Raw genomic sequence first — 14,967 nt, forward strand, 5'->3', positions numbered from 1 at the left:
GTAACAACACGCAGCCTCTGAAAGGTTCAGTCTTCACTCTCCAATGTTTTAGGAAGGCCTCAGCACTTTGAAGGAGTAGACACATACTTGGCAGCAAATACCAAAACAACTAGTAAGCGTTGCCAAGGCAAACTGGTAACACATCTTGTATTATCGAGGCTCTGTGTCTGTGTTAACACACTCAGGCACTCATATGTAGTGGATTATTTTGCAGCTGCCAAAGAATTTAACAAGATTCGCATTTGGAGTAAGTAAGCCATGCAGGGCTTTAAATTCAGTTTGTGCAGGTTTGAGAGGAAAAATGATATATGTAGTTATTTAGCTCCTTCACCAAAAGATTTCTGGTTTCTAACACCCTGGCCAAAAAAGCAACAGTTCATTAGGGAAGTCTTCCTGTTAGAGGAGCTGGCTGCTTACCTCAGCTGTCTTTCCTGAGTCCTGTGCTGCAACCTTCGGCTGCTCTTTCCACTCTCTGAGCTCTCCAGCCTTTCCTAGACATAAACATTTTCCATAACTGGGTTCCTTGTTTGAAAAGCTGGAGCCCAGACCATAGAAGGCTCAGCCTATGAAGAATGCCTTCACAGAGGGAAATTAAGAAGTGCCAGCTCCTATTTGGCTGCATTTTCCCCTCTCTCTCCTGCCACTATCTGTAGCTGAGCACAGTGAGTTACACTTCAGGGCTAATTTCCTCCCCTTCGGGGGCTCAAGGCATATGAGCTGTAGTAATGCAGGATTCAGATCCTTGAGTTTAACACTGAAGCAAGAATTCATCCTAAGACTCTAAGTCAAAACATGGTAAGAAAACCCATGCAATTTGGAGGCAAAAAAAGTTCCTTTAAAAGTTTAGAGGGATTTGGGAGAATCTAACCTGATTCCTAACTCTCTGTACATTATTCTGGTGGAAAGTGTTATTAGCCACCAGAAAGATGTATCTTTGTTAAGACTGTTACCTACTGCAAGAATTTTTTGTTTAACCTGAATAGAAAATAGTAAAAATCAATGGTCTTTTGGATAATGGTAGCTGAAACAAGAAGCAAGAAAAGCCAGGCAGGCATGGTGGCAAAGCCACGTTTGACTTGTGACTGCTTAAAAGTTGTATCACTCAGTACAGCAGTCAGACACTACCACTGAACCCTATTAGACACTGTAAAATTTAAAACTCTTGTTAACGCTGACTGATGTGACTGAGGATTCAGTAATGCCGTTCAATGCCTCCTGTGCCTTAGCTGCAACAAACAGTTCAAACAGCCATTTCTCCTGGGAAAAATAAACAGCATTCTGTTACCTTCAGCACTATTGCTGGAAAAAAGGTGGCCTTCAGCTGTGGCCTCTAGCCATTTTTACTTACAGATTGCCAGCTGTAATATAGGATTAGCATCTATGTTTTCAGTCTATTCTAGGGCTTTAGACATACTAAATACAAGTCCACTGCCATTCTTTGCTGCAAAATGTTTGTTTCAGCAGACCTGATAGCTGCTGGATCTCTATAAGAAATGTCTATTTTACCACCAAAGCCACAGACATCTGTATATGGCAGAGGATGGATCATGCTGTAGCTGTCGTTTGGTTTAATTGCTGGGCCAGTGTTAAACCGTGACAGATTTATTAATATTAAAATAAATATTAATAGTGGTGGCCTCCACAGCTCCTACTCCGGGGTCTGAGCAGGGCCCTGCACCCACAGACCATGTCTGGCTGCCCGGCACCACAGCAGCCCAGCACAACCCCCCCTTCCCTCTGCTTCTCCCCAGCCCCTCTGGCTTCCCCAAAATCTCCTGGATGAAGCTGCCTCTGCTTGTTTCCACAAGGCTAATTTGTAGTCTTCATTCCTGACAGGATCAATTTTTTTTAGCTGATGTTAAAGATGTGGGCTGTTCTTTCTTCTTTTGGTGGCTAAATTGTTGCTATTTCTGACTGGTGGAAAAGCATACCTTGCATTTTGTATTTTGGGTATTTCTATAGAAAGTCATTTGTTTTCATATCCTTCTCATTGACAGAACTGTCCTCCTTTCTGAATGTACAGTCAGCTAATGAAAACAAATGAATTATTTACATAATAATATTACAGTTCCCATTTCCCAGTTTCTACTTCCAATGTGCAAGGAGTGAAGCCCCGTTCGGTAAATCACCCTTAGAGTATCATTAAAAAGTAGTGCTGTTAAAAAAGAGTATTTTTGCTCTTCACCCACTCCCGAGCATTTTGGAGATTTTACACCTCTAGAATGTTGACTTTTTATTTTATCTTTCTGCAAGGGGGACAAATGTAAATTATACTTGTGGCCAGCCTTTCGGTACTCATCTCTCACAGACAGTACTAACAGTCCTTCCCGGTCTGGCTTGCAGCAGCACCACGTCCGTGGCACCACCGCTCCCGTTACTACCGCTGCCCCCGGGGGCACCGTTCGAGCAGAGGAGGCGGTGATTCACCCCGCTATTGTACAGCTCTTCTAGCGGCCTCTCAGCACCCCGACGGCCTCCTCCTTATCCGAGAAACCGGGGCAACAGCGAAACCTTGGTGAGCGGAACACGCCGGGCAGCCCGTGCGTATAAAGAGCACCCCATGCCTTCCCCGGGTGCCCCGAGGCGCTTTCAGGAACGGGCGGGCAGCTCCCACAGTAGCACCACGAACCAGAGGAGGAATCAGCCCGACGCCCGTCCGCAGGCTCCCTGAAGCGCACTCGGGAGCGCCGCTTTACCTCCAGCACCCTCTGGCGGCAGCGGGGCGCACAAGCCCCACAACCTACAGCCCAGCGCCTCCGCTCCGCAACACCTAACACCGAGGCCGTCGCACGGACGCTCCCGGGCACAGCCCCAGCCCCAGCCCCAGCCCCAGCCCCAGCCTCAGCTCCAGCCCCAGCCACAGCCACAGCCACAGCCACAGCCACAGCCACAGCCACAGCCTCAGCCTCCCGCGGTGAGGGGATTCAGTCCGGGCGCTCCCGGGGCCGGGAAGACCTCTACGGCACCCACCAACGCTACTCTCTCCCCGACCGCCACCACTCCCGGGGCCCTCCGGGACCTGAGGGCAGCTCCGCCCCGCCCCGCCCGTCACCCGCCGCGGACGCCCCCTCTCCGCGTGCCCCCCGAGGCCCTTCCGCCCATTCCATTGGCTGCTGCCGTGGGCGGCGGTGCCGCGCGTGCGCCGTGGCGTGAGTGGGAAGCGGCAAGCCCGCGCGCGGCGGGGTGGTAACGGCAACGGCGGCGGCAGCAGCAGCAGCAGCGCTGTTGGGGGTCCTCACTGGGTGCCCCCTCGCCGGGCAGCCCTTCACCGGTGGCCCTCGCTTTCCGCCGCCCTCCTCCTCGCCACCGGTAGCCGTTTCTTCCTGCCCTGTTCCTCGCCTCGCCTCGTTGCGCGCAGGCGCACCCCCACAATGGCGAGCAAGGAAGGTAGGAGACCTCCCCCCCCTCCTCCTCCTCCTCGCTCTCCCCGGCCGGGTAGTGGGTGGGGTGAGGGCGCTTGTGCCCGGTGGGACTTCGGTGCTCCGGGGGTGGGGAGGTTGAAGTTGTCCTCGCCAGCTGCCCCTGAGGGCGCTTCGGGACCCCAGCCCTCCCCTGCCTCCTCTCTGGTGTAGCTCCGGCCCCTGGCAGCACCCCTCTTCCCACCACTCGTCTCCGTTCGAGCGGCAGAGCCGCGGCCCAGGTTCATCTCTCTCCTTTCCCTCAGTGCTGGAGGACACGGTGGAAGAACGCGTCATCAGCGAGGAGTACAAGATCTGGAAGAAAAACACCCCCTTCTTGTACGACTTGGTGATGACACATGCTCTGGAGTGGCCCAGCCTCACGGTGCAGTGGTTGCCTGATGTGACTAGGTGAGAGAAGGGAAGAGAGCCCAGCAAGGTGCCAGAGAGGCACAGGGCTCAGGTGCTGATTTGCTTGGTTTGCAAAGCCAGAGCAGAGGCTATGTCCAGTTGCTTCTTCCACTGCTCGCTCTTTATTAACTTGTCTGCTAAGTAATTTGAGGATAAAACCCAAATATCAACAAATCGAGAATAATTTGGGTTAGAGTCCTTTCTGAGCTTGTAACACTTCATTTTGCATACAACTTAAACGCTTCGGGTATGCAGAAGCTTTCAGTTAAAAAAAGTCACAAGCTGATACTTAACAGTACTGTAGTGTTGCCTAGCAGACACTGTGCAGAGAGAAATATTCCTTGGTTTATTTATAAAATCTATGTACTTTTTCTCGAGGACCTTTTTTTCTTGTGTGCTGCAGATTACTGTTCCATAGAAGCTGGAAGCTGTAGTATCTGTTTCTCGGGTTTGTTTTTTGTTTTTTTTTGTGGGTTGTTTGGGGGTTTTTTTGTGTAGTGGTTTGGTTGTTTTTTTTTTAAGTCTGGACTTATTTAAGAGAACAGTACTTAGGCTGGTGCTTCACATCCTGTTTCTGTCCCTGCTCACTGTTGGCCTCACATACTTTAATTTTCCCATTTTTCCACCTCCCTCTGAAATTTGTGGGCTTTCTCATTTCCTAAAGAATTTTGAAATTGAAGATAGATTCTGTTCATGTGCCAGATACTGCAGAATTTTATTGCCACAGTAACCAGTCAGGGCTTGATTGAGGGAATGAGTGGACAAGGCCTGGATTCTTCATGTTGTAAACAGGACACAGCTAGGTTTAAAAATACCTTATGTATGAAGCTCATGCAATAACCAGAGGACAATGTCTTTTCTCTTTAAATTCCACCTTACATATATGATGTTAATCTTACTGGTCAGATGGTTACTTAATTTTGCAGACAAGAATGTTTGGGGAAGGTATTGAGAGATGTGAGCTAACTAGTTGTGACATGGAGAAATCGAAGTGGGAATTTGAGCCCTTATGAGGAACACTTCTGCTTGCCTCGTATTTTGCAGATTGACTTAATATTCAGTTTAAAACCTGGTATTTCCAATTATCCAGTGTCAAAATATGTAAGCCATTTAAGGCAAGGACTGTCTCTTTGTATGGCACCTGACATGATGGGACACCTGTTTCTTATGCAAGTAAGTGCGTGTGCATTGCTGTGTTTTTTGTTCTGTTTTGTATTTTTGCCCCTCAAATTGTGTGGTGATACTTTGGAAGTGGTGTAGTAATACCTTAAAGTGCTTGATTGCCCCAGTGATTCCTGCTTGCTTAAGTTCATACAGCTTGATTAGTTTGTTGCTTTCAAGAATGCAGAATTAGCTTGGGTTTGACTGTATGATTATTTATTTTTCTTTCCTTTCAGAGATAAGGGACACTGTCCACTTGCTACTAAATGATCCATTTAACTGCCAGATGAGAAACTTGATTCTAGTTAGCTAAGATTTGTGCAGTTTAAAAATGAGCTTCTGAAATGAAATAAGTAGTGAAGGTTGTAAGAGAAGTAACTAAAACAAGTTACCACTTGCCTTAAGTATTTTGTTTTGTAGAAAGCAGTATAGATTGCTTTCTAAAATAATACTGTGTCACTGCTAGGGGAATTAAAGACAGCAGTAGGTCATAGTCTCACCTTTAACTACTGTGCAAATAGCAATTGTCCCTCTCAAGCCATAGTGGCAGTGGTTACTTATATGTTTTGTCACTCTAGCCTTGCTGCTTGTATCTCTGCTTATGTATGAGTTTAGTTCTCTTTATAGGACAAATCTTTTGTGACATAGGAAAGGATCTTTTACACAAGTCTCTCTTTTCTAGCTCACTCAAGTTTGGATCTTGAATGTTATTGATGCTAGCTATCTAACTGGTGCAACAGAGCACTTACTTTTATTCTATGCATTTATTATTCTAAACAGGCCAGAAGAGAAGGATTATGCTCTACACTGGCTGGTTTTGGGAACACACACATCTGATGAGCAGAACCACCTGGTTGTTGCAAGAGTCCAGATTCCCAATGATGATCAGTTTGATGCCTCACAATATGACAGTGAGAAAGGAGGTGGGCAGTGCATCCATTCTTACTATATGTTTTAGCAGCAGCATTAATAAGTGTCCTGTGTAATGGTATTCTAACTTTCTGTTTCACACTAATTCCAGAGGATTAAGAGTGACTAGAACTGGGAAACTTGTTACTTGAGAGTAATTTAAGTAATGTTGTGATATACAATCCCTGCTAGCATTTCTGTTGGCTCTGTCAGTTGTGAAAATCAATACCCATCTCCTGTAAATATGAACTCCTTCAGAGCTTTAATTTCTACTATAGAGGATTCAAAATACCCAGTGTTAATACTGTTGTGCTACATGGTGGTAGTTTTTAATTTTCTTTATTGTATTCTGGTGAAGTGCTTCTTGGAGTGGAAGAGATGCATGAAATGCTGTTGAACCCATTTAAAATCATTGATATGATAAACTGACCTTTTCCTGACAAATGCAGAGTTTGGTGGCTTTGGATCTGTGACTGGCAAAATTGAAACAGAGATTAAAATTAACCATGAAGGTGAAGTAAACCGTGCTCGTTACATGCCCCAGAATCCCCACATTATTGCTACAAAAACACCTTCTGCAGATGTGTTGGTATTTGACTACACTAAACATCCTTCAAAACCAGGTTAGTCCGTTTCTTTGAAGTTAAGCAAAATGCCTCTTGTTGTCAAAGGGTAAACTTGTATTTAACTGAAACTAGGAGGAGAGGTGATGGGCTCTGGAAACCAAATAAGAAAGCCCATATCTTCAGTGTCTTTTAAATGCCTAGTTATGCTCAGTATTATAAGAAAAAAACATTCCTCTATGAGGAATATGAAATAACCAGTTTCAACAGAAACAAAGTTCTTGGGTGGTAATGATGCTCTTGCTGATTGATATGCAAGGTGAAGCTAAATGGAAGCAATTTCCTCTCTTTCAGACACAAGTGGAGAGTGTAATCCTGATCTTAGATTAAGAGGGCACCAGAAGGAAGGCTATGGTTTATCATGGAACTCAAATTTGAGTGGACATCTTCTCAGTGCATCAGATGATCATGTAAAAAACCTCTTTTTCACTAGTTAAAAAACAAACCCGCAAAAAAACCAACAACCAAACCTTAGGGTTAGTGTAGCTGTATATTGTAATGTGAGGAAGCTCCCACTTCAGGCTGTAATCAACAACCAGTTGTTGATTATGATCTTGATGAAATTAGAACAGAATGTTTTTGTAGTTATCCGCTGGCAGAAGTTGTTATATAACAACCCTTTAAATTGTCATGCATCTGAGTTCATAAATTAATAAGACTCAAAAAAATCAATTGAACTACTAGCTTCTAAGTTTCTTTGTGGGCTTTAAAAGTGTAAATTGCTTTTGTGACCTTATAAATAATCCTTTGGTCTTGAATTTGCAGAAAACTGATTTGTAACTTTGCTCACTTCTCACTTGCGGCATATTTAAATACCACTTTTACAAGAACAAAGAACTGTTTCAGGTGTTGGATGGGATTGTTTCTGTATTTGAAAGATAATAGTCAGAGACTGTGTAACAATATGACTCTTATTTACAGACCGTGTGTTTATGGGATATAAGTGCTGGACCAAAAGAAGGCAAAATTGTTGATGCAAAAGCAGTCTTTACTGGGCACTCAGCAGTAGTAGAAGATGTGGCATGGCATCTGCTCCATGAATCTCTGTTTGGATCTGTGGCAGATGACCAGAAGCTGATGATGTAAGTTTGGGTTAAGTGGTTTCTGGATAGTGCCTGCTGTGTGCTGTCAGTGGACCAGCCCAGAGCACTTAGTTAAAAAAAATCTTAATTGTGGAGCAGTCTAATGTAGCTCTTCAGTGCAATCAACTACAGTAATGCTGCAGAATACACTGAAATCTGCATGTCATTTAGTGTAATTACATTATTTGAAAATAAAATGTAATTAATGTTTTACCAGCTTCCTAGTGCCCACTGCTCATGTACAACAGACACAAAATCCTGAAAGGTTTTTGAATAAAAACTGTAGATTCAGACTTCGGCTTAGTAGTAAAGTAGTCTCTTAAACTAATGTGTACTGTAGTGAAAAAAGATCCTGTGGGAATGGTAGTGAAATGAGGCAACCAGGTGCCACTAATTGCCAGGGAGTGAGCATGAGCTTGTGTCAAGGCTTTACCTTTTATTGGCCCCCTGGTCCTGCTCATGCACAGTGGGGGCCCACCCTAATCAGGCACAGGTGGGCTTGACACAAGCTCATGCTCACTCCCTGGCAATTAGTGGCATCTGGTTGCCCCATTTCACTACAGGAATTTGTTTGTTCACTCTCACTCTCTCCTCCCCGCTTGTCACTCTCCCCCAAACCCTTCATTGCCAACAGATGGGACACAAGATCTAACACCACATCCAAGCCAAGTCATTCTGTGGATGCTCATACAGCTGAGGTCAACTGTCTGTCCTTCAATCCTTACAGCGAGTTCATTCTAGCAACAGGTTCTGCTGACAAGGTATTTACTTGTGCATACTTTAGCAGTATTTTTTATGGTAGTTCTGTAGCCATTACAGTAAAACTTTCCTGTTGCTTCTCCCAGACAGTGGCTCTATGGGATCTTCGAAATTTAAAATTGAAACTCCATTCTTTCGAGTCTCATAAAGATGAAATTTTTCAGGTGGGTAAACTTTTTTCTCACAACCTGTAACTCTAATGTATAAACTAAAGCTTAGAAGAGTACTGACTAGGACAAGAACATGTAAATTTTCCTGTTATGACCAACTAAAATAAGTCATTTTGCTAAACATTAAATATGAATTTTGGTTCAACAAATACAGACGATCTTTCTACTTTTCCCCACTTGACTGAAACAAATAGTTCACAATTTCCTCATAAAAAGATGAGAGGTTGCAGCTACCCTCAGTACAGGTAAAAGATTTCTCTAAAATGTCCTGCTCTGAAGAGGACTTGGGTTGAAATCTAATATGTTTACTTGGCCTTTTTAGTTGGTGCAAATAACAATGAATTTTAGACAATTACATTTCATGATATGCTAAATCTATAACAATGAAATGGTATTAGGTATTAAATATGAGAAATCTTAAGACTTCAATGTGCTCTGTTTGAGCTATGAGATATCCTTTGTGCTGGAAGAAACTGAGTTACTGAAAATCAGTGGCTAGGTGGTGGTTGTTGTTATTCAAGGTGTGTTTTGCAAATTGGCAGCCACTGCAGTCAAGTTGTTTTCTTTCAATAGGTTCACTGGTCTCCTCATAATGAAACAATTCTTGCTTCAAGTGGCACTGACCGTCGGCTTAATGTATGGGATCTAAGGTGAAGAGAAGTATATATGGAGAGATGGTTAAAAAAAAATAGCAGACCTCCTTTATTAGATCAGCATAATGTGTTCTCTAGCCTTCCTTGAATAGCTTGGGCCTGGTCTTTCGGGTACACAGGAGAAGCAGCACAGTACTTCTCTGTCAGGATTTCTTGATAAAATTGTTTTCTTTTGTCTTCAGTAATAAGGGATTTCTGCCTTCATGTGCTTCATAAATTAAAAGCTATTTCAGTAATGATAATGCCAAACAATTGATGCTTTGTACCTGAGGCTTAGAGTTACTTGATAGTGAGAAAACCAATAGTAAAAGCAAATATTGAAAATTAAGGCTAGTTACTGTTAAAACTGGCATAGGATGTGATTTTTATGAATAATAAAGAGTATAAACTACTTTCTTACAGTAAAATTGGGGAAGAGCAGTCTGCAGAGGATGCAGAAGATGGGCCTCCTGAGCTGCTGGTAAGCTTCTGTTGAGCTTTCAGTCTGCTGAGTTATGCTGTATGGCAGTAGGGTGTCTTATGACTGCACTACTTCCTAAGTCTTAAGTTCTTAAGTCTTTTCACCTCTCCAGGTTTCAACCCATTGCTGTAACTTGCTCTGTTCAATTCTGAAGGCAGCAATTTATTTTATTTTCCAAATCTGTCCTGCATGTGTTTTACACATCTTTATTGTTGAATATGCTTACAGTTTGGCCATGTGCTTGTCAGTACCATTTTTATAATAAAATGTGTAAAGCTAAGGTGTCAAATTGTTAATCCTACATTACTCTGATTAGGTTCCTTATAGCCAACCTTACTGATGGAAAAAAATACAAAGGTTTGTGTTGTCTTTTGCTTTAGTAGGAAACAATTAGAAAAGCTTATAGTTTGGTTTCCTCCTTTCTTGTGTAACTGTTTTGAGTTTTGTTATAATTAGATGAGGGAGTATGTGTAAATTATGGCTGGATTTCACAGCCTCACTTTGTGTTGTCACCATATTGAAGATGTCAGTCAGTTGTTGCTGTAATAAAAAGAACTGTACTCGTAAATGCTGCCTCAGCAATTGTGGATGTGTGCATAAGCAATGAATGGAAAGTGCCATCTCACACCTTCCTTATCTGCACTGTATATATCTAGTAAGAAGTTTTTCTTCTTTGCATAGTCAGCAGCATAATAAATTTAACTTCTGAATCTTGGGGCTTAATAGATTTCTCTGTACCGATGAAATGGCTTACTGAAGCTTCTGGGGTTTTTTTAACAGTTTATTCATGGAGGACACACTGCCAAAATTTCAGACTTCAGTTGGAATCCTAATGAGCCTTGGGTAATCTGTTCTGTATCAGAGGACAACATAATGCAGATATGGCAAATGGTGAGTGTCACAACAGCTCTTGAGCTTCTCTGAAGCTTGTTGCATGAATGAAAGTAAAATGACTGCTTCTTAGGACAGCTTGTCCCTTCAGTGACTGAACGGAGCCTGTCCCCTGTATTTCTTACGCTCTTTGATTGGAGAGTAAGACTTTCAAAAGAAAACAGACTAAAACAACCTGAATAAATCCAACTGCTAGCTAATTCTTGACTCCAAGTTGTAGGTACTAATTAGCATTAGGAATAAATGTGGCAGCTGCAAACTTACATCCAATAGTAGGCAAGACTTACTCTGCCCCCTCCCCACATGCAGACTGTGAAGCAAGATGCCTTCTAACCCTCCAGTTAGTTCATGTTACCCATAACTACACGAGTTTGATCAGTAATCTTATAAATGTGGAATAAAGTCACTTGGGAATAATTTAAGTTAAAAAAATGTAAGATTTAAATGTGTGTGACAGGTCAGGATTCTGGGTTTTTATACCTGTTCTTTAACTTATTTTTTGTGTTCAGACTGAGGTTGAAACAAGTTCATATAAAATATTCATGGTAAGGCTAATGGCTAAATGGTGATGCTTATGCTGCTGAAATAAAGCAATGTGAGAAGGTAAGTGCTGAAGTCTGGCCACTGTGTTTCACATTCCTAAATGTGACTGCCACTCAAGAAAAGGCAGGGAGGAGGCCTCTTTGAGGTACACATGATGTGTGTGCCTCTTGGTATTACATGTGTTTTTCTTCTGTTTTTTCTGGAGCGTAGAAGATTGTTTAAAGACAATTGTGCCTGCGAGTTGTAATGTAATGTTTTGTGTCTTTAGGCAGAAAACATTTACAATGATGAAGATCCAGATATAGCAGCAGCTGAACTGGAGGGTCAAGGAAACTAACTTTTCTTCCTTAAGGAAATACTGGGTGTGACATGGGAATATAATTTGACTACTGTATACATTAAAAAAAAACAAACCTAAAATACCCCGAAACCCCGAAAAACCCCCAAAAGCCTATGCACAAAAAAAAACCCAACAACACAAAAACTCCCTGAACAAACAAAACAACCAAAACAAAAAACAAACAGTGGACAGAAGCATCAGAGGCATTCCAGACAAATGGGAAAAGTCTTCATTAAAGACATAATTGGACATAAAAAGGTTGTATAGTGAAGTTGTCATGGGAAACCCTTGGGCACCTGGAGCTATTGAGCACTGTACAGCAATTAGCTTTTTGGGAAAATAAGAATGACTTAATACCGATGTCTATATTTTTAAACAAGCTTAGTGGTTTTCTGTAAATAGTCAAATACTCACTCTTCCCACATAAAAAGCATGCAAAAAAAAAGTTTTTATTAATATGTAAAAAGAGCTTTTCACTTTTACACAACACTTTTGGATTGGCTTTGCATAAATAAAATTTATTAATAAAATGTTTGGAGTGCTTCATGTCCATTGATATCAGATGAATGCCTTCTTCCTGATTATAATTTATTTTCTGCATGGTAGTAAAGATGTGTAGTTTAATTTGTAACTTAGTCCCCAGTTAAAGGTGTGAGGAGGCAAAAGTTGTCTTGATGTGAAAACTTGGAATAGATAATTTAGATCCTTGACAAAATAGAAAGAGGTTGGGGTAATACATGGGTAGGGCCAGCCATACTTGTAAAGTTCAGATGCAAACCTTGTGCAGACTTGGGTTGGGTTTTGGGTGGTTTTGTGGTTGGTTTTTGTTTGTTGGTTTTGTTTGTGGATTTCTTTTTTGTTTGTTTTTTGGAGTGGTGTTGGAACCACTGTTCTTTAACTTTTGCTTGTTATAGATGCTAAGCTGGCAATGTGGGTTGGTGAACTGGTATTGCCTTTGTTCAGTTAAAGCTCTCCTGTGGCTTTTTCTTAAAGTGTGAGGCAGTGAGGGAGGTGTCAGGATGCTGGTACCAAGTGCTTCCTCAGTAAGTTTGCAGACAACACCAAATTGGGTGGGAATGTTGATCTGCTTGAGGGTAGGAAGGCTCTGCAGAGGGACCTGGCCAGGCAGGACCAGTGGCCTAAAGCCTGTTATACTGTGTTCAACAAGGCCAAGTGCCGGGTCTTACACTTCGGTCACAACCCCATGCCGTGCTACAGGCTTGTGGAGGCGTGTCTGGAAAGCTGCCAGTCAGAAAAGGACCTGGGGATGCTGGTCCAAATCCAGCTGGATATGAGCCAGCAGTGAGCCCAGGTGGCCACCAGCATCCTGGCTTGTATCAGGAATAGTGTGGGCAGCAGGAGAAGGGAAGGGATGGTGCCCCTGTACTCAGCATTGGTGAGACTGCACCTCGAGTGTTGTGTTCAGTTCTGGGCCCCTCACAACAAGAAGGACATTGAGATGCTGGAGTGAGTTCAGAGAAGGGCAAACCAACCCAAAGAAGGGTAGGGAGAACAAGTCCTGTGACTAGAGGCTGAGGGAACTGGGAATGTTTAGTCTGGAGCAGACCTTATTGCTCTCTAAAACTACCTGAGAGGAGATTGTAGGGAGGTGGGTGTTGGCCTCTTCTCTCAAGTGGATAATGGCCTGAAAGTTCCACCAGGAGAGGTTTAGACTGGATATGAGGAAGAATTTCTTTACTGAGAGTAGGTGTGTGTTGGAACACACTACCCAGGGAGGTGGTGGAATCATCATCCCTGGAAGTATTTAAAAACCATGTAGATGAGGCACTTCAGGGCATGCTCTAATGGGCATGGTGATACAGATATTGATAAATATATTTATTTTACGGGGGGGGGCAGGGATGTTGAGTGTTGGATGAGGTGATCTTAGAGGTTTTTTCCAACTGTGACAATTCTGTGGTGAACATTCAGTCAAAGCTAGCACTGTCTGAGTCTGAGGAGGCAGTTAGCTGGAACTTGACTCTAGACCTCTGTGGTTAAGCATTTTGTTCCTCAGGAATGTGCTCACCTCTATGTCACTGAGAGGACTGACTTTTTTCCAACATGCTCTTCTGATCATCCTCTCCAGCAGATTATCCCTGTGCTGGTGCTCTGAGGGAATGGCAACAAAGCTGTGAAGGTATTGCTTACTTTCCTGTTGACAGCTAAGGGTCAGTCAGTTAAAATAATCAATACCTCTTGATGAAATCTTGGCAGGTGCAAGCAGGCCAGCAGTTTTCTTTTGTTTTCTTTTCCTTGCCTCACAGGAAGGGCTCCACAGTGATGCCCAAGGGGAACTCTGGATACTTGGGATGGTTTTAATTTGCAAGTGATGCAGCAAAGGATAAGCATTAAACATGCCAAAATTTGTGGATGGTTTTTGGTCAGGTCCAACTTCCTTTTGACATGCAGCTCTTTAAAAGTAGGAAATTAAGAGGCAAATGTCCTGACTGGTTGCTACTGGAAAAACAAAAGTGCTTTCCAGAAGACTCTTCCTGGCAGATGTAGGGCTGTGGACTGTCACACAGCCCCTCCTGTTGCTGGAGCTCTTCAGCACTTACTTCAAGGAGACTACAGGCTGCTTTGCACAGGCATGTCCAGGGTAGTTTGTTCCTGTTATTAGCGATTCCAGCCTTGTGTGACTGTTGTTAAATCTTTGTTACTGAGTGAGAATGTGCTGCTCCAACTGCTATAGGTTCTAATTTGCAAGTCCTAAGCATTTTTTTTAAATGCCTGAGTATGGCTGTGGAACACTGGAATGTCGTAATTTTTCAGGCTCTTTGTCAATCCGTTGGAGTGGCTTAATTTTGATTTTCAGAAGTGATTACTCCACAGTAAGTAGATACTGCTTGTGTGTTGCAGTTTATAGTAAAAAATAATGGTATTTGAAGTTTAAGAAGGTCATAAAATAGTCAGTGTGAACAATCACTACGGGTGATATTTATTTTTGGCATTAGACAACAGTTATTTCACGTGTACTTACACAGTAACAATAGAGCATACTGATAGTATTAAGCTACTCATTCCTGTAGGCTGGTACATGGGAAGTGATTCTTTCCCTTTACTCAGCCCTGGTGAGGCCACAGCTTGAGTCCTATGTCCAGTTCTGGGCCCCTCAGTTCAGGAAGGATATCGAGGTCCTGGAGCAGGTCCAAAGGAGGGCAACCAGGCTGGTGAAAGGACTCGAGCACAGACCCTATGAGGAGAGGCTGAGGGAGCTGGGGCTGTTCGGCCTGAAGAAGAGGAGGCTCAGAGGAGACCTCATCACTCTCTACAACTCCCTGAAAGGAGGTTGTAGCCAGGGGGGGGTTGGTCTCTTCTCCCAGGCAGCTCTCAGCAAGACAAGAGGGCATGGACTTAAGCTCTGACAGGGAAGGTTTGGGTTGGATATTAGGAGGATATTCTTTACCGAGAGGGTGATCAGACATTGGAATGGGCTGCCCAGGGAAGTAGTGGATTCTCCATCCCTGGAGGTTTTTAAGAAGAGACTGATGTGGCACTGAGTGCCATGGTCTGGTACTCACAGTGGTAGTGGATTAAGGGTTGGACTTGGTTATCTCAGAGGTC

At 43.2% G+C, this 14,967-nt stretch overlaps 1 protein-coding gene across 1 annotated transcript; it reads left to right on the forward strand.

Annotated features, from left to right (window-relative positions):
* Nucleotides 1-3,107: 3,107 nt before the first annotated feature.
* On the forward strand, nucleotides 3,108-11,902 carry RBBP7 (RB binding protein 7, chromatin remodeling factor). Its single transcript, XM_008505942.2, has 12 exons — nucleotides 3,108-3,387; nucleotides 3,665-3,809; nucleotides 5,751-5,893; nucleotides 6,329-6,502; nucleotides 6,797-6,912; nucleotides 7,424-7,584; nucleotides 8,219-8,345; nucleotides 8,430-8,507; nucleotides 9,087-9,163; nucleotides 9,569-9,626; nucleotides 10,407-10,517; nucleotides 11,329-11,902. The coding sequence occupies exons 1-12, from the start codon at nucleotides 3,372-3,374 to the stop codon at nucleotides 11,395-11,397; spliced, it is 1,275 nt and encodes a 424-aa protein (XP_008504164.1). The 5' UTR covers nucleotides 3,108-3,371; the 3' UTR covers nucleotides 11,398-11,902.
* The last annotated feature ends 3,065 nt before the right edge of the window (nucleotides 11,903-14,967 follow it).

The sequence above is a fragment of the Calypte anna genome, chromosome 1 (assembly GCF_003957555.1).
Source record: "Calypte anna isolate BGI_N300 chromosome 1, bCalAnn1_v1.p, whole genome shotgun sequence".
In the NCBI taxonomy this organism is placed as follows: Eukaryota; Metazoa; Chordata; class Aves; order Apodiformes; family Trochilidae; genus Calypte; species Calypte anna.